The 23,418-nt window shown below is 35.8% G+C and overlaps 1 protein-coding gene across 1 annotated transcript in view; it reads right to left on the bottom strand.

The window, feature by feature from the left end:
• Nucleotides 1-23,418, bottom strand: part of LOC134841293 (mitogen-activated protein kinase kinase kinase 15-like) — a 70,247-nt gene that overhangs the window by 10,538 nt on the left and 36,291 nt on the right. Inside the window, exons 8-24 of the mRNA XM_063857187.1 lie at nucleotides 19,475-19,578; nucleotides 18,729-19,000; nucleotides 18,092-18,408; nucleotides 14,406-14,615; nucleotides 14,111-14,184; nucleotides 10,124-10,216; nucleotides 9,569-9,802; nucleotides 8,917-9,154; nucleotides 5,475-5,625; nucleotides 5,220-5,344; nucleotides 4,935-5,032; nucleotides 4,443-4,663; nucleotides 3,425-3,725; nucleotides 530-590; nucleotides 391-456; nucleotides 234-318; nucleotides 71-159 (exon numbers count right to left, since the gene is read on the bottom strand). Of these exons, the coding sequence (XP_063713257.1) occupies nucleotides 71-159; nucleotides 234-318; nucleotides 391-456; nucleotides 530-590; nucleotides 3,425-3,725; nucleotides 4,443-4,663; nucleotides 4,935-5,032; nucleotides 5,220-5,344; nucleotides 5,475-5,625; nucleotides 8,917-9,154; nucleotides 9,569-9,802; nucleotides 10,124-10,216; nucleotides 14,111-14,184; nucleotides 14,406-14,615; nucleotides 18,092-18,408; nucleotides 18,729-19,000; nucleotides 19,475-19,578 (2,739 nt within the window). The remainder of the gene's footprint in view (nucleotides 1-70; nucleotides 160-233; nucleotides 319-390; nucleotides 457-529; nucleotides 591-3,424; nucleotides 3,726-4,442; nucleotides 4,664-4,934; nucleotides 5,033-5,219; nucleotides 5,345-5,474; nucleotides 5,626-8,916; nucleotides 9,155-9,568; nucleotides 9,803-10,123; nucleotides 10,217-14,110; nucleotides 14,185-14,405; nucleotides 14,616-18,091; nucleotides 18,409-18,728; nucleotides 19,001-19,474; nucleotides 19,579-23,418) is intronic.

Genomic DNA, 23,418 nt, shown 5'->3' on the forward strand with positions numbered 1-23,418 from the left:
AATAACACATGTTTCTTATATGTACAAAAAAACGATTGCGTAATCACTCACTAATTAAATATACACTTACCGTACTGATGAAGCACTGCAGACTGCTGAATATTTCGCCTATTTGTAGCAAAGAGTTTTCATCAGTTCCAATCCATTCCAGCACAGTTTCTGTCAAATTAAATACTCAATGAAATTAAACAAAACTCAGATACTTTTTTTGAATTAAATGCAGCCCTACAAACCAAGTCCTCCGTCCAAAACTTCATCAGTTTTCATGTCTACCCTCAAATAATCGCGAAAGGTCATCAATAGCATATTTAGAAGTTCCTGAAAACACAATAAAAACTTAGTTATTTCGATCGATATGGGTTTAGTAAACAATGTTAGATAAGCCCCTACTGTGGTAATCTGCAGTCTATTTTGACAGTGAGTTCTTTGCGTGTCCAGGATCCATAAATCCAGTATCTATTAAAGAAAAATGAGATAACACATTGTCAAAAACATTACTATCACTAAGCAGATCATGCTGAAAAATTACCCTTTCGGTCTTCGTTTCGATGAAATACGTCAAGGCATGTCGAATTCCATCCACAATGCTTCTAAAATTAAAATAGTGATTAATCGGAATTATATCACTGAGGCGAGATTGCGCTTCGCAAATACTAGCGAGAACACGACAAAAAAGCAGCGCTATAAAGTGCAATAAGAAAAAGTATAAATAAGCCTCGAATTGAAAAAAAAAATCGGCTACGCCTTCGTACATACGACCTACTGCTTCCTAGAATCTATGAGTATCACACACTAACCACGGACGCTTAATTAATGACAAACACTAGCCACAAATAAGGCAAAGAACGGATGCAGTGCAATTTCCATCCAATGCTACAGCGAAATTTCCATATAAGTGAACACTTGTATTTGCAAGAAATAATACATTAACGCTCGCAAGTGTAATGTTCAACAATATAACGGAGGCGGAGCGGATATTCGCACTACTTGTGATACAACACAAACGTAGCAAGGCAAACTAGCCAACAAAAAATTCAGACGGAAGCCGCTAAGTCAAAAAATACTTTAAAAATTAGTTCAATCAAAATTTTCTTATCTTTGTCTCGTTTTGTTTTGATCAAAGATTATGTTAAAAATATAAATATATATGTCGAAAAAATTGACTGTGAAGTAAGCGGTAACAAAGCCGACCATACTTGAGGAGACATACGTCGAGCCAAAAAAAATAGTTTTCATAGCCCCCAATCAAAACACACGCATAAGAAAAAATTTTCGCGCATAAGAATTATTTTTCGCTAACCAAACGAAGCAATAAAAAGCTATTAAAACGATATAATATCAGCTGAAAATGTAAACCAAAAATGATAACAAAAGAAAACACCTCATACGTTACCAAATCGAAGCAGATAAATTTACACAACATGAAAAGCAACTTTCGCAAGGATAAATAACATGTTTAACACATTTGTGATTTATTTCCAAATATCCATGAACACATGAAAACAGAAAAAAATCATCGAAAATCGAAAGTTGAAAACATAGCCAACGGAAAGTTGGAAAAAGTTAAAAAGAACAAGGAAACCGAAAAAAAAACTGATTGAATTCCACTGCAAAAAACATACCAGGTTGAAACTCTTTGATCTTTACGAGCAAATTACGATTGACACTTTTTTGAAAAAAACTAATCCAATTTAAGAAAACTGGAGCAGTGGGTAAATTTTAATTCCTTGGGAAATATAAAAACGGAAATCCACATTCGAGACAAGAACTCGTCTACGTTTTTCGTGCCATATCCACTTTCGTAATTGGAGAGCGTAAAAAACCTTGTCTTTAGCAGCTGAACTTTAATCGCACTCATAAAAAATCATATATACCTAAGTGCATTCATAAATGCATTAGTATGGATGAATGTACTTATGTAGTTATTGTAGCAGTTTAAGACTTTCTGAAAAAAAGACATCATTCTTCTACGCTTCAAAAATTAAATTATTGTCAATCATATGTTTTCCTTTTTCCTTTTTTTGACCTTTTGAAAAACGGGGCGAAGCTTTGTGTTCGAGTGTGTTGTAGTTTTTTTTGTTTTCCACGCAAAATCAGGTACCACAAATAATTCTGACTGGGTTGATTGATAAATCAAATCGAAGTTATTTTAGTCTTGATTCTTACGTCATAAAATAGTTTCCAAGGTGATGATAACCATGATTAAGGCGATGGTAACTTAAATTGGTGATTCAGGCTATAAAAAAACTTGATTATTTTAAATAAAAACTAGTTTTGAAAAGAAGCTTTATCCTGAGGAAAAGATTCAAAAAAACTTTTGTTCTTTTTTTGCAAACTGTTGTCGATTATCCCTAAATTCCTAAACTTTTTGGGTGTGCTAAACTTTTCGGGTAATTTATAGTTATCTCGTCACACTCTGCATAAAAAACGAAACTATTTTCAAGAACTTATTAATTTGAAGAACTTTTATTTGTAGTTTTTAAGAATATGGTCGGACCAATATGTGATACTTGCACAGCAACCGCTTACCCTTGTATATCATTTGTTTTCGGAGTTAAGCTTATAATTAGCTTTCTTTCCCGTGAAACGTTGAAATAGGTTTGACACTTGGAAATAACTTCAATTTGCAGAAATTGTCAGAAATACACCACTCTTCAATAAAATTGAAAACTCTGTGCACTTCAAAAAAATTCATGGTTGGCACTTTTTTTACTTATAGACGAAGCTGCGCTTCAAAAACACTAGCTAGAACACAAAAAATAGCTTTATAAAGTGAATTTTTTTTAAAAAAAAAGAAGTCAGCCTCCATTTAGTAAAACTTTGCAACGTATTGGCTTCGAACCTAAAAGCTCGAGAATTGGCGTCTCACGCCCTGCCCTCTCGTTTTATTATTGTTATTTTCTTTGGAACAAACAGCTTTTTTCGGATCATTTGATGAAATAAAAATGGATCAACTGTGTTAACTTATTACAATTCCAAAGTCATGATATCAAAAAGCCGTAAAGATGCCACCAAAAGTTCCACCAATATTTGCTGTGACTAAAAAGAATGGTCTTAGGTTAAAAAGAGAATGGTCATAGTATTGCACTAACGCTCACTTAAGTTCGTTAGTGTAATGAACTACTAAAAAAGAACTCTAAATTACCTATTAGAAAAAACTGGGTCAATGGGTAATTTTTTAATTCTGCTGTAAACTCTGTCCGTTATTGTAATTTATTCATTCATGTTTTTTGCGCCATTTGCACTTTTCTATTAGAAAACATGATGTGCTTTCCATTCAGCAAATGAATTAATGAGAGTCAACTACTTCTTAAAAATAAGAAAAACCACAAAACTTAGATAAATCACTTCGTTCATAAACGGTTAAAAAGTAGATTTGTGCTCCAAAGTTTGTATTTTAGCCGTTTTCCTTTAGTTTACTTACTTTCTCTTCCCTGACTTCGTAGGGGTCGATACTTCGCACGACTGTCCCGTCTGACTATCTCCCGATTTATGTCTTGACTTTTTGGTCTTTTGCTCCCCACTGCCACCAACGCCTACAGGCGAAGGAATACCGGTGCACTCTTTCAGCGATATCCTCGCTAGTTTTTTGTCCCTATCTGAGATCGAGACTGTTTTAATGTCTTCCACAGCTGGATCGGATCTGAACTTGGCTGACGTTTTGGAAACCAGATCAGTTACGAGGTCGTCTTCCACGTTCACTTTCATCGGATCCGCGTATGGCACTAAACATTAACGAACGTCTCAGCAAAAATTTGATATTATTCACTTTGGGCAATAGTTTGTCCACTAGCTTTCTATACCCGAAAGATTTAGGAAACTAATGAATCGAATACATGCTCGAATATTTACCATCTGTCTGTCACAAATCATAAAATTCACCAACAGCACCAAATAATTTAGCAATCCAGGAAACTAATGAATCGAATACATGCTCGAATATTTACCATCTGTCTGTCACAAATCATAAAATTCACCAACAGCACCAAATAATTTAGCAATCCATTTGACTCAATCTAAATTATCGTACATGGGTTCGAATAATGACTGATGATTAGTTTACGTCAGTTTACTAAACAATTACCACGAACTGGGAACTAGAAAGATGATGACGTCGAAACTATTTTGGAAGGATGTTTCCAATACTCCAACAAAATAGTGAACCAGGCTAAATCGGACACGATTTCAAGACACGAGGATTTTATTCTTGGCAAGCGATACAAACCGCATATCAATTATACCTAATGAATTTAAATACAGAGGCGAAGCTGCGCTTCGCAAACACTAGCCACAACACACAAAAGGCAAAAAGAGAAATAAGCCTCGAATTAGCAAAAATTCGTCTACGTCGACGAAAATTTCATTTGACGAGTTAGGTTGGAAAAAAGGAGGTTTATTCTAAGGCACTAACGCTCGCAAGCTGGCCAGTGTGAAAAACATACCTGATTTGCTCCGATCAAAGACTTCTTTATTTAGCCCCTGGCGACTGTCAGACTTCGGAATGTGGTCTCTACTGCCCACAGCACTGGACTCACTGCTCCTATCGCTTCCTCCCCCTCCTCCCCTTGCACTGGGGGGCTGACTCCTGCAGTGCTTTGCAATCCACGACTCCATCTTCAGTTCCTTCGGGGAGATCCTGTCTTCGGGATTTGTCTTACAGCACCTGCAATGTATCAGCGTCATCATCGCTTACTTTTCTGTTACGCTCAAAACAAGTTTTCACAGCTGATCTCTTTTATCCACTTGATTTAACTCTAAAGCCAGTCAAAATTTTGAAAAAATAATTCAAGGGAGCCTTCGTAATTAGCATGTTCGACACGCACACCGTTATCATATGGCATGTCACAAACGTGGGTTATTATTAGTCGATATATTTAAGCGCTGATTCAAATTAAGATACTTACTTTTTAAAAATCATAATGACTCAGACTTACTTTTCAATGAATTCGGCAGCTTCTTTCGATGCTTTTTCGGGCACTGGAGGAGTCACGGTTCCTCTGCCCACTTGGAAAATGATGAACAAAGGGTCAATCTGAAACAAAACACATCACTCTTAATTTTACGATATTTACAATAACTCGTTTCATGACGCCGAAAACTAATAAGCTTAATTTTATGCTTTATATAAATGATCGTTTACCTATCATTATCACCAAAAACAATTAAGCGCCCTTCAATTTCGTGACAAACTCCACTTTCTTAAAACTGACTTTACTTACCCCATGGAACGGAATCTTTCCACTGATCATTTCGATGACCGTGCAACCCAAAGACCAGACATCTGCAGTGTACGTGTAACCACGAGGACATGCTATCACCTCTGGTGCCAAGAAGTTGGGCGTCCCTGAAATACATGCAATAACATCAAGCTGCTTGGGTCAACTTTTTGAAAGTTTAGTTTTACTCTTTCATCAATGAAGATGGAGAGCCACATACTGAAAACAATGGAAAAATTGCTCGAATAGAATAGACACCTTTCATGTTGGTATTGAGAAGGTTGCTGATCTTGGACAATTGTTTGGATGTTCCGAAGTCAGCTATCTTCATGATGGGACACTCTTTATTGTTGAGATCCACGAGCACGTTCGCACCCTTGATGTCCCTGTGAATCACTTCATGCTCATGCTGAAACATGAATATTGCTAGTAACAATCTACATTCTGATCTCAGGAAAGGCAATATAGTTTTTTAAATGGCATTTAAAAAAAGAACGGCTGCAAAATGATACCGCTTTTAGACACAAATTTACACGTGTTTACCATTGTTGCAACATATTTTGTATATATTGTAACAATGAATAAAATGTGTTTTAAGTTGTGCTTCACTCCAAAAAAGAAAAAAATATCAATCAAAGAACACAAATTTGCACAAGCGCAGAAGACAACTCAACCTGTTAAAATATATTGACTAGAGAAAAGAAAGAAGTGTAAAAATTACTTGTAAGTCGAAAAAACTAAATCTAGCAAAATTCCATACTTTTGTCTGGGATGAGATTCATAAACAGCTTTAACAAGCATAGAGAATCAATGACCTAGTGGCAACTAAGGCTTGGTTAAAAAAAAAACTTGGGTCGAATCGTTAAGCCGAAGACGAAACTATAGCCATGAAAAATTCAAGCAAGCCATAAAATTTTTGAAATACAACTTTCTAAGATCCATACCTCCTGGAAGAGGCAAAACTTTATTACAAAATTCACTTATGACACTTTTTTATTAGCCACCCTTTTTATTAGCCCCTGCTCAATGCAGAAACAACCGCGGAGGACGGTGATCTTATCCATTTCGCCGCAGCCGATACCACCTTGAGGAGGCGGATGACTCTGGGACCCGTACAACAGTGACCGAAGTAGGATTCGAACGACCGACCCTCGAGTTGAGAGACGCGTGCCTTACCCCACTCGGCCACCTACTACGCAATACAAGTTGACTAAGCCGATACAACATAAGCCGAACCCGTTTAGCCAAAGAAAACTAAAAATCGGAGTTGGTAAATCTACAACACAGAGGCGAAGTTGCACTTCGCATACACAATCAAAAATATGACCGACAACGCTACTGGGAAAAACTGAATGAGTCTACAAAATTTCTTAAGTGACGCACACCAACTATGAGTCTACATAAATACTAAGTGACGCAAGCCAATAATGACGCATTAGCAGTACCAGTCAATTTGAAAAAAAAAATTACCAACTAACATGCCTCAATTTATAGAGCGGACGCATTTTAACTAGCATACGAAAAAAATTCATTCGACAAAACATGCGACCCTGCTGAGGTTCGAACCCTCTTATTTTGGTGCTATTCTCCTTCCCTACCTCTACGCTACAGAAACATATCACCTTGAAGCTAAAGTGCTATTTGTAATACAATAGTGTGTGTTATTATCCTTAGAATTTGCTGTACTTAATCGCTGGTTATTGATCTTATGCATATACTACAATAAAAGAGCATTTTGAAAAAGAGCACTAATATTTGCGACTTAGGTTGGAAAAAAAGTGAGTTCGTAATATCACACTAGCTTTGCTTGTGTAAACAGAGAAACTTTAAATTTGTGTAAAAACTGTTTGAATCAACAATTGAAGAACCCAAAATTGCAACCGAAACAGCTTGCAGATATGAATTGCACTTGAAAACAAAAACGCAAAACTAGCCGAAGAAAGTAGGACGAAAACCACAAATCCGAAAATATGAAAATATTTGAAATTAATTACTACCTCAATGAACTAAGAGGTAGTTTTGCTTAAAACTTTCAAGAAATTAAGCATGTCAGCAGAAGTGAGAATTTAAGCAGAATTTGTAAGCAACGTTGCTTAGGGTAAAAACTATCCTGCCTGCAAGTCTATTGCTCTCGCAAATGAACAAATAGCAAGATTGGTTGATCTTGCGAAAAAATGGATGACGTATAAGTGAGAAGGTTTTTTTTGTTCCGACCCTAGAAAATGAGGAGGAACTTTGTATTCAGGTTGGTTTTAGCGAGACAAACCAGCTTGAAATTTTTGGTCCAATTTCGAGCGAAAGAGGTGAGTAAAATTATCGTAATGGGTGGAGTGTTATATCATATCAAAGTCATTTCAGCCCTGATTCGACCGGCATTAAAGATATTTAAAAACTTTAAAAAGTTGTTCCAGTGTCGAGAAAAACCGGTTTGAAAATTTTGTCAAGCTTCGAGTAAGTAAACCAAGCGAGCAGGCTTTCTATAGAAAAACAAGCCATAAGAAATTTAGTTCAACTCCAGTATAATTTTTTTTTGAAAATATTTTAGCGCCATCTTTGGAACAGAAAATTTCAAAACAATTTCAGCAAAAAAAATTGAACTAAAAATCTTTTTTTTTTGGTTTTTTTTCGACTTAAATCGTAGCCCGATTTGCTTATCTTACTATTACTGTCGAATATGCCCAAATTCTCGGTTTTCGTCAGACCCTTTTATCACACGACTCGCAAAAAACCACACTGAATAAAAAATGAAAAAGTGCTTTTGTTATTTTTAGAAGATTATGGTCGGAAAATTCTGTGCTGCTTACACAACTACCGGCTATCATTGTTTAAATGTGAATTTTTAAAAGTTTTTTAGCCATTGTTATAAAATATGAATTAAATTTGTTTTAAAACTGTTATTGTTTTTAATTATTTCATCAGTCTCTCATTTTATTTTATGCATTGTCCTGATTTTGTTTAGGTTCATTAAAAAACTTTATGATATTCATATTGAAATTAATTGCAGGCTAATACAGTGCCCGTATTCTTCACAGAAATAATAGACCCTACTCCCCTAGAATATTCACCACTCCAAATTTTACTGAATGGACCTACCGGAATTTTATACCATAACATTTATGCCCATTTTAAGTTTATGAAAAATAACCCAGTTTTGAGCACTCCAAAAAAAGGTTTTTGGACGCAGAAAATGTTTCGTCTGGAGTAAATATCAAAAATTTTATGCCAATTTTAGTCTTCAAAAATCTTTGGCTAGATTTCACCTATAAATCAGAATTATTCCAAAGTTGCGGTACCCCTCTGATAATTTTTAACCCCTCCCCGCAATGAAAAACACATATGTGTTCAAAAATTGTCTACCCGCCCAGTAATTTTCGACTGCCCGAGAATTAAGTACTGCAAGTATCAGCAAAAATTAGATTTTTGTTATTTTACTTATTTTTCTTTCTTCATTATATTTTTGTTATTTTGTTTTATATGCAACTGAATTTATTGTTCGAGTGTTACCAAATTATTTGTTTAACTCTTGAGTTAATATGACCTTAAATACCTTGTGGTTTCCATGTTCTCGTCTGTAGAACTTTAAGCTATTGGTCAAACGAGTTTGTCCTTCGTTAGAGGATATTTGTAGAATTTCACGATTACGGCAGTTTTTTGAAGTCGCAGTATCTAACTACTGACTGGACTCGCGAAATTAACTTACCAAATAAATGAGCCCATCGAGAATCTGGTTCGTAAACTGAGCAGCAGTTGCGTCCGGAAGTCCTCCTCTGTAGTGCGAAGTGAGGAAGTTGGACAGACTACCCCCGTTAACGAATTCCATGAAGATGTAGAATTTGCCCACTTCTGGGTCCACGTGGTGTCCCAGGAATTTCACAATGTTTTGGTGCTTGAGACGCATGTGCAGCTGAATCTCATCACGCAACACCTGCATGGAGCCACTAAGAGCACAAAAATTTCATGTCATTACATTGAACACAGTCAATTAAGTCCTCCGACAAAGATGATCCTAAAGTTCTCAAAATGCCATGAATTCATCGACTCTTTTCAGGATTTATCGCCAATTTAAATTTTCGTTTAACTTTTGCAAACCAGTAATTTTATATTTCCCCGAGTTCTCATAAAACAGTACGTGAGACTGAAAAACCCTATTTATCACCGCAAGCAACTTCCGAAAAACGCATTTAGATGCAGTTTTTGGGCGCTTTTGATTTAAAAAATCGGTATATTTACTCCGCGGGCGTCCATTTTGATTTTATTAACATTTTCAATAATATTTTTTCCAAAGCCAACAAGGCTGAAACCATGTTTTGATTTGAAAATAAAGCAATGGTTTTTTATAACACGGCTTTTACCTGCCATTTTCTGACGATCCTCTGAATCCCATTTCGATCACTTTGAGAGCAAATACAGCATCTGTATCTTTATCCACAGCCTTGAACACTTTTCCGTATGCACCCGATCCCAAGTATGCTTTCTCTCCATTGGGCCTAGTCAGAATTTCGAAGTTTGTGATCTGCTGCTGTCTGCTCGATGGCGCGATCGGATTCTTGTCCGGGAACAATTCAGACTTTAAAGTCTCGTAGAGCCTGTAAACAAAGGGAGCTAGAAACAACAATCTCAATACATCACGCAAGGCAGCACTTTATTCAAACCGCTGTTGACCCCGGACTTAATCCTATTCTGTACATTTCTTGACTGGTAATATGGCCTAAGCTTTGAAAAGAGGGCACTGTACAGTGACAATTGATATGACATAAAAACTATTGTACACACGCTGCCCGTCATTTAAGCTCTTACAGGTAGAAACAATTTCAAAAAATTAGCAGGGGCTCAACAGCGGTTCTCTGTGAAAAGCTGAACAACTGATATGTTGGTCTTTTGTACAAATTTAGTGCCCATTTTCTAACCTGTCTCGGTGTATTTCCGAAGGAAAGTACACTTGGAAGTCGTCCAGTTTGTTCACATACATCAGCAGGCATCTCCCGTCGTTCATGTACGTGCTGAAACGAGTTCCCAATAAAATCTGAAGAAAACTTACAAAGCGATAAACCAGCCGAATCAACCCGAGGAGAAACAATTTAAGCCGAAAAAATTCAAATTCCCTCCCACTGAAGACATTCACACACGCCCACGAACACTTTCTGCGGTCGTCGAACGACCAATTATAAAGCTAATGAGCCGATAAAATATAGGCTGAAACCTATTAATCCGAAAAAAAACAATGAAGTTTTATTAAATCGAGCTGGTAAAATTACAAACCAACATAAAAAGCAAATTTCGAATAAGAAGGATATTGTAAATGATAACAAGCTCATAATCTGTCTGTTAAGAAAACTCAACAGACATTTTTTGAAGAGATGAGTCCAAGTGAGTCCTGCGAACTAAAATATTTACGTGAAAATTTACGGCAATTATTTACAAGTGTAAAGACCTATACTTTGAGTAAAAATTGTTCGAATCAGAAAAGTTGAAGCTGATTAAATTAGCAGACCAAAATGATCAGACAACTGATAGCACCACAGCACAAAAACTTCCATGCAGAAACATTTCAATTTTCAAAAAGTAACTGGACTCGATCCCCCACGCCTTTGTCGCTGCTTTACCTTTAAGCGCAGCGGGTAAAATATACAGCAGGAACTTGATATGAAAATAAAGTAATCTGATAAATTCTCGGAACAAAGTTATTAACAGGAAACGTTCCAGGTTGCAACACAAAACCCAGTTGCACTTGAGATACAAAAAAGAATGACTATCAATATTCGCAGATGAACCGAAAAATCGAAGAAACAATTTAGTTCCAAAAACAAAAATTTCAAAACAAATCCTTTATCTCCGATTTGAACTTCTTGCACCTTTGGAAATTTCACAAAAAAGGCGAAGCGAAGCTTCTCATTACTTGCAATACAACACATTCATTGCATGACAAACTAACATACAGAAAGTGACGAAAACGGTCGAAAATATCAAAATAGTTGATCTGTCAGAAATTTTTCTACATTGAACACTTTGTCTTGAAAAAATCCTTTCAAGAAAAAATGCCAAGTAAGACCATTGAATGTTAAACAATTATCGAAACAAAACATACAAAGCGGCAACAAAGCCGAAAATTCTTGAGCAGACACACGTTGCGCCTAAAAAGAATTGTTTTCAGTAGAAAAATTAACAACTCAAAAAAGATTTTAAAAAACTTTTTGCTAGTCAAACGGCTCAAAAAGAAGCATCTAAGCTGATATATCAAAGAAATAAGAAAAAAAAAAAAGAAAAACTGATACAAAACTCGGAGTTAAATTTAAAACCAATATTACGAGCATTTAAAATGCAGACAATCTCAATTTCCATTTGTAACTTTTAGCGTACAGACAAATCATATGCGCAGTCAATTCAGTACCCATGCTATTAATTCAGCGGTTACAAAACATACTGATTGATTGTCATTTCTTCCATTCTGTAAACAAAGTTCTTTACCGGAAAAAAAACAACTGCCGGTTGCAACACCATTGCTTTTCGCGAGGGTAAACAGAAGGTTCGACACAGAGGCAAAGCTTCGCAAACACTATCAAGAACACGACAAAAAGCAGCTCTATACAAAGCAAGAATAAACATTAGAAATAAGCCTCGAATTAGTAAAAAAAAAAACTTCTGCTACCTCTGAGATGATCACTTTTATTTGCGAGTCAGGTTAGAAAAAAAGAAGGTTCATAATAACACACTAAGCTGATCGCAAGTGTAAGCAAAGGAAATGAACTGAATTTTAAAAAATCAAACCGCGAAAACTCAAATTTTAGAGTGATAAATTTTATGATTTTTTCTTCAAAAAAAAGAAACAAACAAATGAATCAAATTACCAAGACTACAGGTTTTGCTATTTTTTTTTCAGGAAAAAATTTTAAATTAGTTCACGCTTAAATTCGATTTTTAAGCAAATTTTGATTTATTTGCGTTCCTGAACTTCTATTCCAGCAAAATTCCTGAACAACTCCCAATCATAGTCTCGACAATTTTTCCCGAAAGCGCATTAACCATTAAATTAGAATGTGCAATAAAAAATAGAAATGAGCCTCGAAATAATAAAAATGCGACTAGGTCTCGATTTCGGTCTGCGACATAAAGATTAAGAGCCTCACGCACTAACCACTTAACACATCCGAAACACTAGCCACAAATAAAGCAGAAAACAGATGCTATGAAATTTCCAAAGCTAGATCGTGATTATAGCCTGAGTGCCACCAAACAAGTGAACACTTTCCACTTTCAATGAACACTTTTATTTGAGAGCTAGGATTTAAAAAAATGTTCGTACTAATGCACTAGCTGCTCGCTGGTTTCAAACGTGTAAAAACTGACTGACAATTTTTGAGAACTTTTCTCAACTTTCGAAGGGAAAAATATATCAGGTTAAACTTGATATAGCTTAAACATGAAAAAATTCTTTCGTTAAACATGCAAAATTTTTATGCTTAAACATGGGAGATAGCTGCCACTCGCATTTAAATATAGTATAGATTATTCGTTTTCTTGCTAATTTTTGACGATTCTAAAACTAAAGAAATCAAAAGTCAAACCGCGAAAAAGTAAATTTGAGCCAGAGTAAATTTTAAGACTTTTCCAGAAAAAAACGAAACAAAAAAACAATCATCAAGACTTATATAAGAGTCAAGTCTGAAAAAATCATAGCCAACTGACGGTTGGAAAAGAGTAATGAACGCAATGAAACTTGTTTTTGCTGACTTGTTTTTTTTTCAAAAATCCTCATCTTTTGAATTTCGAAGAAAAAAATAGATGGCCTTAAAGCTCTTTGAATTTGTTAAACAACTTTGTTAAAATTGACCCCATTTGAGAAAACTGGATCAATAGGCAAAACTTTTTTTTTCACTGGGATATCTGATAATTAATTTTCATTTTCGAAATTAGAAGTCGATCACATTTTTCGTGGCCTTTACAATTTTGCTGTTCGATACCTTTTAACAACAGAAATGCACTGACCTCAAAAAAAAATTGCAAGTCAAACCGCGAAAAATTAAAAATTAAGCGTGAACAATATTTAAGATTTTTTCCTGAAAAAAATTCTTTAAAAAAATCAGCAAGACCTATATAAGAGTCCTCACAACCGTTCATCACTCTTAAAAATCATCATGACCTAGATTAGATTCTGAACTACCTGTACAAGAGACGGCAAATCGGCCAACGGTTTTTGTCAAAAGTTGATCCCTTTTTTGCAGAAAATGTTTTGAACTTTTGAAGTTTTTTTTTATTCCAACGGCGCTAAGAAATATCAACACAGAGGCGAAGTTGTACTTCGCATACACAAGCAAAAATATGACCGATAACGCTACTGGGAACAATTGAATGAGTAAAACTGTAAAACTGAATGAGTAAAAGTGACGCACGCCAATTATGAATCTATAAAATGCTAAGTGACGCAAGCGCAAGCCAATTATGACGCATTAGCAGTACCAGTCGATTTGAAAAAAAAAGAAATCAAATAACTAACATACCTCAACTTATAGAGCGGACGCAATTCAAGTAGTATACGAAAAAGTTCAGAAAGAACATCCGACGCTGCCCACGTTTGAAACCTCTTATTTTGTTGCTGATCTCATTCCCTACCTCTACGCTACAGATATATGATAAATTGAAGCTAAAGTGCTATTTGGAATATTATAGTCTGTGTTTTAATATCCTTAGCATTGTTTCAACAATATTTGCGACTTAGGCTGAAAAAAAAGATAGTTCATACTGTAACACTAGCTTTGCTTGTGTAAAAATAAACTGTTCAATAAAAATTTCATGGCTTAACCTTCTATGAATCGCTTCGCCCATTCACATTTAAAAACTTTTTTAAAAAGCACATTTAAACTCACATTTAGAAACTCTGAAAAGGACTGAGTGCTTACTTGACAGCAGCGAGGTCCGAAGCTGTGAATTGCCAGTTGGTATGTTTGGGGTCAATCAAAAGCAGATCGAAGCTCTAAACCGAAGCAAAGCAAGTCAATCGGACTGTCCCAAATAAATCAACACGGAAAGGACTACAGTAGCAATGAACTTGAAGTGGCTATGAATGGCTAAAAGGTAGGTGGGTCTCATGATTGCTCACTCCAAAATTTATAAAACTAATACCAAAATAACAGCTGCTGGACAGAAATACAGCTTTATTTTGTTTTCATTATTCAGACTAGATATATGTCTCACCTCTATAGGTCCAGGCACGTTTGCCCCGTATGAACAAGGTCCTCTGTGTATAATAAGGTTGGCGGGCACGAACTCATAGGTGCGATGGGCACTGGCACTAGTGGCATGAGTCACTTGCTCTATCACCAGCACTGGGTACTCACAGAAAGATTTGGAGGTGTCCTCTCCCACGAACAGAAAAAACTGCATCCAGAACTCAAACAGCTGCGCCTGTGACAAAAAACACGGTTGTTATTTACAGTTTTTCTTCATCTTGCATCAAATACTGCATATATACCGACACGCTCGGGGAAAGAAATTGAGCAAACGCTTTTTGCCTCTTTTCCACCACATCTCCAATTTTCAGCTTTCTTAGTTCTCTTATTTATTACACTGAGGCCAAGCTGCGCTTCGAAAACACACGCGAGAAAACGACAAAAAATTAGCTGTAAAAAAAGAAAATCAGCTGTAAAAAAGAAGTAAAAATAAGCCTTGAAAATTATGAAATAAAATAAGCTTAAGACATCCGCACTATCTTTGCATGTAATAATTGGTGAGCATGAAGCCACATTATGTATGAATTATGCATTTCAAAAAAAATTACCAGATATACTGAGCTGAAAAATTTCAGTTTTCATATTTGTACTATCGTTTGAAACAAAAAACTTCATTCGGTTCAATTGATGATCCAAAATTCATAATTTGTGTTGAATATTTATAATCGAATGCCAAAGCATATGCTTGAAATTTCTAACAAAAAAATAAAAACGCCGTAAAGGTGCCCCAAAATTGGCACCTTTTTTTTGCAAGGTTGGAAAAAAGATATACTCGCACTAACTCATCCAAAACGAAACAAAAAAATACAGAGGTGAAACTGCGCTTCGCACCGCTGGCGATACAAAACCAGAATGCCGCTAAGTCGGAAAAACAAACGAAACATCAAAAATGTAGAAAAAACTAGACCTGTTAAAATTAATCAGGCTAGGTTTGGAAAAAAACATGCCAGGACAATAGAATGTGATAGTCCAATCGGAAGAAAATTTACCAAGCGGTAACAAAGCTTAACATTCTTTATCAGAAAAAAACCAGACTTACAAAAATAACAAGTCTCCCTCACTCTCAAAACACGCATATACGAAAATTTTTCGCTCGTCGAAAGACACATTGAGGCCATTAAGCCTATATAAATTAGGCCCGAAACCTATCAGGCCTATAACACGAAAAAAACAAAGAAAATATACCAAGTCAAGAAGTTACAAATATAGCCAATCGAAGATTGGTAAAGAGTATTGAACGCAAGTAATTTAAAAAAAAAAACACTGACTCTGTTGAAAAAATCTCAACTTTCGAACTTCAAAGAAAAAATAGATCCCTTCAATCTTCAAGCTCTTTGAATTTCTAGAAAGATTTATGATTGGTGCTTTTTTGATAACATTAACCCAAATTGAGAAAACTGGATCAACAGGTAAAGTTCTTACTCCGCTGGAAATCTAAAAAATAAATTCCACTTTTGAAACTAGAAATCAATCACGTTTTTTGGCGCCATTTCCACGTTCGTATTTGGAGAGTGCTATTTACGTCAGTTTTAGCACATGAATTTCAATTGAAATCAAAAACTGTATACATAACTAAGTGCATTCATAGATGCATCAATATGTATGAATGCGCACCTGCGTTACTTGAGACTTTAATGCATATTTTAAGACGTTTTCCTAAAAAAATAGCAAGACCTATATAAGAGTCTTCACTACGTTCATTACTCTTAGACAGCAGAAGTAAGCAAAAACACTAAAAGCAACTCTAATGTGAAAAGCGTACAGCAAAAAAAAAACAATAATACGATGTGCCAACTAAGCCGAAAAAACATACGCAGACAAATAACAAGACGGCAACGGAAATTTTCTTTAAAACGCAATTTTTCCCATTTGAAAAAAAAAATTATCAGAGGGTTTCCGCGACTTTGGTTCAAATCTGATAAATTTAATAGTAAAATGTAGCCAACAATTTTCTGGTAAATAGGTATAAACAAAAAAATTTTGATTTTAAATTAGGATTTAAAGATTGAAATATACAGAAGCGAAGCTGCGCTTCGTAAACACTTGCGAGGAAAAGCATCTCTATAAAGAAAATTAAGAATAAGTAGAAATAAGCATCGAATAATTAAAACTTTTGCGGTGACGGATTCGAACCAGCGACTTCGAGATTAGGATTCTCGCGTCCTTCCCTCTCAGCCACAGGCTCTTGCACAATCTGCAAACACTGTCAATAAATAAAGCAGATAACAAATTCCAATGCTGCAGATCAATTTTCCAATGCTGCAGATCAAGATCACAGGAAAAGTGCCACCAAATCAGCACTTTTCATTGAAAATTAGGTTGGAAAAAAGTAGAGTCGACATACTAAAATACTACTCTCGCAAGCGTAAAACAGCCAATAGACAGCTGGAAAAGGCCAAAGAAACCTAAATAAATACTGAAAACTTTTTTTGAAAAAGTCTCGACTTCCGGATTTCCAAGAAAAATAGCCAACAGGCAGTTGGAAAATCTCAATTTTCGATGTTAAAAAAATAGATGGTTTGGAAACTCGTATTTCTGTAACAATTTATGGTTGACACTTTTTTAGATAAAATTAACACAATTTGAGGAAACTGGATCATTTCGCTGGAAAATTCGACAGAGGCCAAGCTTCGCTTCGCAAACACTTGCGAGAACACGACAAAAAGCAGCTTTATAAAGTGCAATGATAAAAATTAGACATAAGCTCCAAATTAGTAGAAACTTGGCTACCTCAGATTCGAACCTGCTACCAAGAGATTAAGAGTCTCACACACTAACCACTCAGCCCCGGAAGCTTAGTAGACTCCAAACACTAGCCACAACAAATAAAACAGACCAGTAGCTATGCAATTTCCAATAATACTGTGAAGGTTCCAAATAAAAGAACACTTTTAATGAACTTTTATTTGCGAGTTAGCTTAGAAAAAAAGAAGGTTCGTAATAACACTCTGCTGACGACCGCAAGTGTAATAATTAAATTGTTCTTTCAAAACTAGAAGTTGATCACGTTTTTTGTGACCTTTACACTTCTGCTGTTCGATAGTTGAGCTTGCCTTCCTTTTAACGAAGGAAATTATCAAAATTTGAAAATAAATCAAGTCAAACCGCGAAAAAGTAATTTTGATCCTGAGTAATTTTAAGAAAATTAAAAAAAAATTCATCACCAATATAATATTCCGGCACAGAGGCCAAGCTTCGCTTCGCAAAAACTTGCGAGAACACGACAAAAAGCACCTCTATTAAGTGCAATAATTAAAATTAGAAATAAGCCTCGAATTAGTAAAACGGCTACCTCTGAGATTCCAACCTGCGACCAAGAGATTTAGAATCTCAACCACTCAGCCACGGAAGCTTAATAGACACCAAAAATTAGCCAGAAAAAAAAACAAAACAGAGCTCAGTTGCTATGCAATTTCCAATGCTACAGTAAAATTTCCAAATAAATGTACACTTTTATTTGCGAGTTAGGTTAGAGAAAAAAGAAGGTTCGTAATAACACACATCCTGATCGCAAGTGTAAACCATTTTCCAGTAATATTAATATGATGCAGGCGCCAACAACCAAGAAAAAAATGCTCTGCGCTATAGCTACTTTCTCGCAAGAGAATTGTCTCAACTAAAATATAAATGTACACGATGAAGCGAACTAACCGAATCTTCATAGGAGTGACCAGGCAACGTCAACAACTTCTTCTGCTGCTTCGGAAGCGAGTGATCTGAGTTCGAATATGGACTGTTCACACTCTTGGCCAACTCCTGTCTCTTCGATAGAATCAACTTCAGGTTATGAAGTGTGGATTTAATGTACCACGCCGGCGCATTGAGGTGGAACATTCGTCTGGCTGCGTCAACTGCTTGTTGTTTGTCGTCCAACAGAACGCATAGTTCGAAGTAAGTGGCAACTACCCAGTAGTTCCCGATTTGGTCCAGACGACCCTGAGAGCCAATTGAGAAGCTCAGCTTGTTGTCTAAATAATGATTTCAGTGAAGTCTTTTGGAAAAACCACCTGTTGCGCAAATAATTCATATACAAAAGGTTCTTTAGAAGCGAGGGTGATAGCACTGACATCGAACGAACATTTCTATCCACCATTAAGGTTTAGCCGCTGAGCTTTTTTCAGACAAAGTGGTTTCAACAAGAAAAGGTTTTTTTTACCGAACAAAGTTTTCGTGAACAAAATGAAGGCTTTTCAAGCGAAACTAAGCGATGCCCCTTTTGAAGCTTATGGGGAAATTAAAAACTACTGCACTTAGTAAATTAGGAACTAAGTGGAAAATAAGCACTAACTGAGACGTTTCAGATCTTTATCAGTTTCGAATGTCTTGCCGGCAGCGACTAAAAGTGTGGCCAGATTAATCATGGCGTAGTCTGATGGTTCCAACTGGGCTCCCTTCTTGTACCAATCTATGGCGTTGTTGAGGTACTTTTCATTCTGATATTGGGACTCAATGTACAGGTCCTTGTATATTCTTCCGCAGAGACACAGCATGTCTGCACTGGGTTCCTCCACTGTTTCGATAACCTCCAGCGCTTCTTCTCTATCACCCAGTCTCTGGCGTCTAAATATAAGGCTGAGGTCTTTAATTAAGCTGGACAACAACAAATTGCAAGCATCTAGGCTCTAACGTGTTACCACTTCGACCAGGATCACCTGATTTTTGGTTGCTCTTTTGAACTTCAGAAACAATTTTTTTAATGAAGTTACAACAACAGCACTATATTGACTGGTTCTTGCAATTACCAGAAATGTTAACAAAGACTGACTTATACCACCACTACTTACCACTCATACAAAAAAATATCCTACGCTTTCAGGCTCCTAAATTATAGTTAAATGATTTTTTCCGCATTCAAAAAGCTTTTAATGAATCTGGAAAAGCGTAAGAAGTAAAGTATTCTTCTATTTTTATACTTAACTCACGTGCTCTAAAACTACCAGGGGGGGGGGGGTGTCTACACTTTAAGTTGCGGGGTTTCCTGCAATTAATAAGTACTTATTACGGCAATCAAATGCGTAAAATTAGATTTCTTGCCTGTTCAGTGCGAATGCATAGAGGTATATAAGCCCCTCTTTCTGCGAAAGATCGTAGTTCCTCTCCTTCACATAGCGGAACACGTCGATCATTGAAGCATAATCCTGAAATAACATGATGATCAATGATTGCAGATCAAATTCGAACAAGGCTATGAATCCAACAGAGAGTTGGAAAAGGTTACTGATTTCCACGAAACCGGAAAAATGATAGACGTTTATTGAATGATTTTCAACTTTCGAACGTTAAAGCAAAAATTAAAACAGGCGAAGTGGAGCTTAGCACTATTTGCGAAACAACACAAAAATAAGAAGTCGAAAAGAAGAAAAAATTGATAAAAATTGGGTCTACTACTTTAAATTTTCGTATATCTCCATAGAAATTTATTCCAGTCAGACATTCAAATATTAAATTAGCAACGGAATAAAACTTCAGAAGAGGAAACAAAAACGACAATCTTTGAACAAACACAAGTTGAGCCGAAAAAAAAATGATATTATAAATACTACAATGAAAGTTTCTTACAACACAAACAAAGTCCGTGATAGGCGCAAATTGCCGACAAAACTTGAGCAAACAAACGAAAGTCCGACAATTCAATTTTTACCGAATTTTTTAAAACTGCATACACCAAAAAAAAACAAAGCTCGACCGAGACTCAAACCCCAGACCTTAAGGTGCAAAGGCGGCGGCGTTACCCCTACGCCAAGTGGTAAGGAACACAAAGGATCTTACGAGAAGACAAAATAATTAAAAAAAGAATTTGTAAGAAAGTTTGTTGACGGGAAAGGGTATAGTGCACGAGAGCACGACACTTAATCTCGCAAGTGCTCTTTCAATTTCAAGATTCTTTAATGACTAACACTTTGATCATAAGACTAATCAATTAGAGAAAAGATTTTTCCACTCCTCTGGCAAATCTAAGAATTAAAATCCCCTTTCGAACCTAAAAATCATTTACGTTTATTGGAACCATTTGCACTTTCGTAATCGGAGAGTGTAATTTGCCTTCCGTTTAGCAAATGAAGTTGAATTGGAATTAAAAATGAAGCAAAACTCATACCGCAAAAAAATAACCACTCGACCTAAATAAGTGTTCGTTCATTGACACTTGAAAAGGGCTATAATTCAGGGGCGGATTTAGGAGGGGGCGGACGCCCCCCCCCCTCAGGGATTCGACCCCCTGCCGACCCAAAGGGTCCCCCCTTTGATACTTTTTAAGAAATCCATTTTTGGCCGACCGACCCTAAAAATTTTCTAAAGGCGCCTTCGGCGCCAATATATACTAATTTTTTTTTTTGGGGGGGGGGGGGGAGCGCGCGCCGAAAAAACGCAATTTTTCGGTCAAAACTTTCCAAAAAGTGCCTAAAAACGCCTTTTTTGACCTGTTTTTTCAAAATTTTGCCTGCGGCCCAAAAAATTTGGCCAAAATAGGGACAAAACCGTGCTTTGGGAGAGCTCGAAAAATCAATTTGGTCGACCTAAAAAAAAAAAAAAGGTCGTCAAAATTTTCGAAAATTTTTTGAAAATCCGCCCCCCCTCGAGAAAATCCTAGATCCGCCCCTGCTATAATTCAAAAGTGTTGACCTGTTACAAACAAAAGATGAAAAATGGTTCACAATTAAGACATTCTCGGGTGCTGAAAATTTTTTTTTCTAATTATATGGTGTAGTGCTAAATGTATAAAATGTGCTACTAATTTAGCCATTAAAAAACTACTGTTAAACTTGTTAAAATAATTCCAGCCTTTCGAATTTCTCGGAATAGTCAAAGAGCTATCCGTTTTTGACGTATGAGTACGAGGTTTTTAGTACGACGCGTTTATTGGATTCTGGTTCTCGAATTGAACGAAGTGATGAAAAAGAAAAGCAACTACCACAGTCAGAAAAACTGTGAGCCAACCTACTTTCAATCAGACTTCAGACGCATTTCCGTAGTTCGCGCGATTTTTGATTGGAACATGCGTTAAATTGTTTACACAGCGGCGATATAAGCAAGCCGGTGCAAAAAAAAGACAGAAGCCACAAAGTCAAAAACATACCCAACCTACAATTGGAAAAGAGTCAATGAACGCAAGTAAACAGAAAAACTTTCTGAAAAATGCATTTTTTGGAAAAAATCAATTTTCGAATCTCAAAAGAACATAGATGGCCTTGTAGCTCTTTGAATTTCTAGAACAAGTTACGGCTGGCAATTTTTTTGATAAAATCAACCCAATTTAAGAAAACTGGATCAACGGGTAAAATTTTTATTTCGCTGGGAAATCTGACAATTGAAGTCCATTTACGAAATTAGATATTTATCACTTTTTTGTGGCATTTTTTGTTGTTCAATAGTGGAGTTTGCTTTCCTTTTAACAAAGGAAATGAAGACTAAAAAATCAAAAATCAAACCGCGAAACATCATCATTGAACGTGGATAAAGTTTAAGACTTTTTCCTGAAAAGAAAACACTAAAACAAATCAGCCAGACCTATATAAGAGTCCTCATCACGCTCATTACTCTTGATAGCCAACAGACAGTTGGAAAAGAGTCATGAACGCATATAAACAGAACAAATAGAATACAATACTGATTTGTTTTTCTTTAAAAAAAACTTCAACTTTCGAATTGCGAAGCAAAAACATATCGTCTTTGAAAATCAAGACTAAATTATTATTGACACATATTGGATAAATAAACCCAATTTTTTTAAAAACTGGATCAATAGGTAAATTTTTTATTCCGTGGGGAAATCTGAAAAATAATTCCAATTTCGAAACTAGAAATCGATCACATCTTTCATAATTTTTACGCCTGTTTCATAGTGGAGTTTGCCTTCCTATTAAAAACCAAAAAAAAAAGAAATCAAAGTCGAACAGTGAAAAAGCAAATTTGATCTTTAACAAATTTTAAGACTTTTGTTCAGGCTCAAATTTACTTTAAGACTAAAAAAAAAAAATCATCACGACCTTCAAAAGTGTGTGAATTACGTTCACCGACTCTTAAACACTAAAAGCAACTACAATGTGAATTCCATACAGCAAAAAAAACTCTACGACATCGCAGCTATGCTAAAAAAACATTAGCAGACAAATAAAAAGCCAACAATGTTTTTTGAAACGGAAAAAATCCCGTTTGAAAAAAAACAAGCCCATTCGATAACTCCAACCCAAGAGTGCCGGAGACCGAAATTTTAATTCCCTATAAACTGAAACTGAGTTTACCATTTCTAAGTTTGACCATTCTGTGAACAAATTTACTTAAGGGAAAAGTCTACTACCCGATAGCAATACCCTTCAAAACATAGCCAACTGACATTGGAAAATAATAATGAACGCAAGGAAACAGTATAAAAACTGACTTGCTCGTTGAAACAAAAACAAATATTCGAATTTCTAAGAAAAAAATAGATACCCTTACAGCTTCTTGAATTTCACAAACAGTTTATGATTGGTGCTTTTTTTTGATAACATTAACACACTTTGAGTGAAATGGATCAATACGTAAACCTTTTCCTCCTAAGAAACCGATAATTAAATTCCATTTTCGAAATAAGAAGTCGACCACATTTATTGTGACCTTTACACTTTTGCTGTTCGAGAGTAGAGTTTGCCTTCCTTTTAGCAAAAGAAATGAATTTCAAAAATCAAACCGCAAAAAAACATCAACTTAAGCCTGAACGTATTTTGAGACTTTTCCTGAAACAAAACCACGATCTATAGAAGAATCTTTACGATGTTCGTCAAAAATAATATGATGAAAACAAGAAAAAGTACAAATAAGCCTCGATTTAGCAAAAACTCGGCTACGGGTCGGATTCGAATCTGCATCCTAGCAAATTTGAGTCAAACGCACAAATCACTCAGCCATGGATGCTTAAAATTCCCTAAACTAGCCAGCAAGCTACATCAGATAACAAATTGTCAATTCGATGAAGCAAAAGTAGCACTAACTACAAAAAG

This window comes from Symsagittifera roscoffensis, chromosome 3 (genome assembly GCF_963678635.1).
Source record: "Symsagittifera roscoffensis chromosome 3, txSymRosc1.1, whole genome shotgun sequence".
NCBI classification, from domain to species: domain Eukaryota; kingdom Metazoa; phylum Xenacoelomorpha; order Acoela; family Convolutidae; genus Symsagittifera; species Symsagittifera roscoffensis.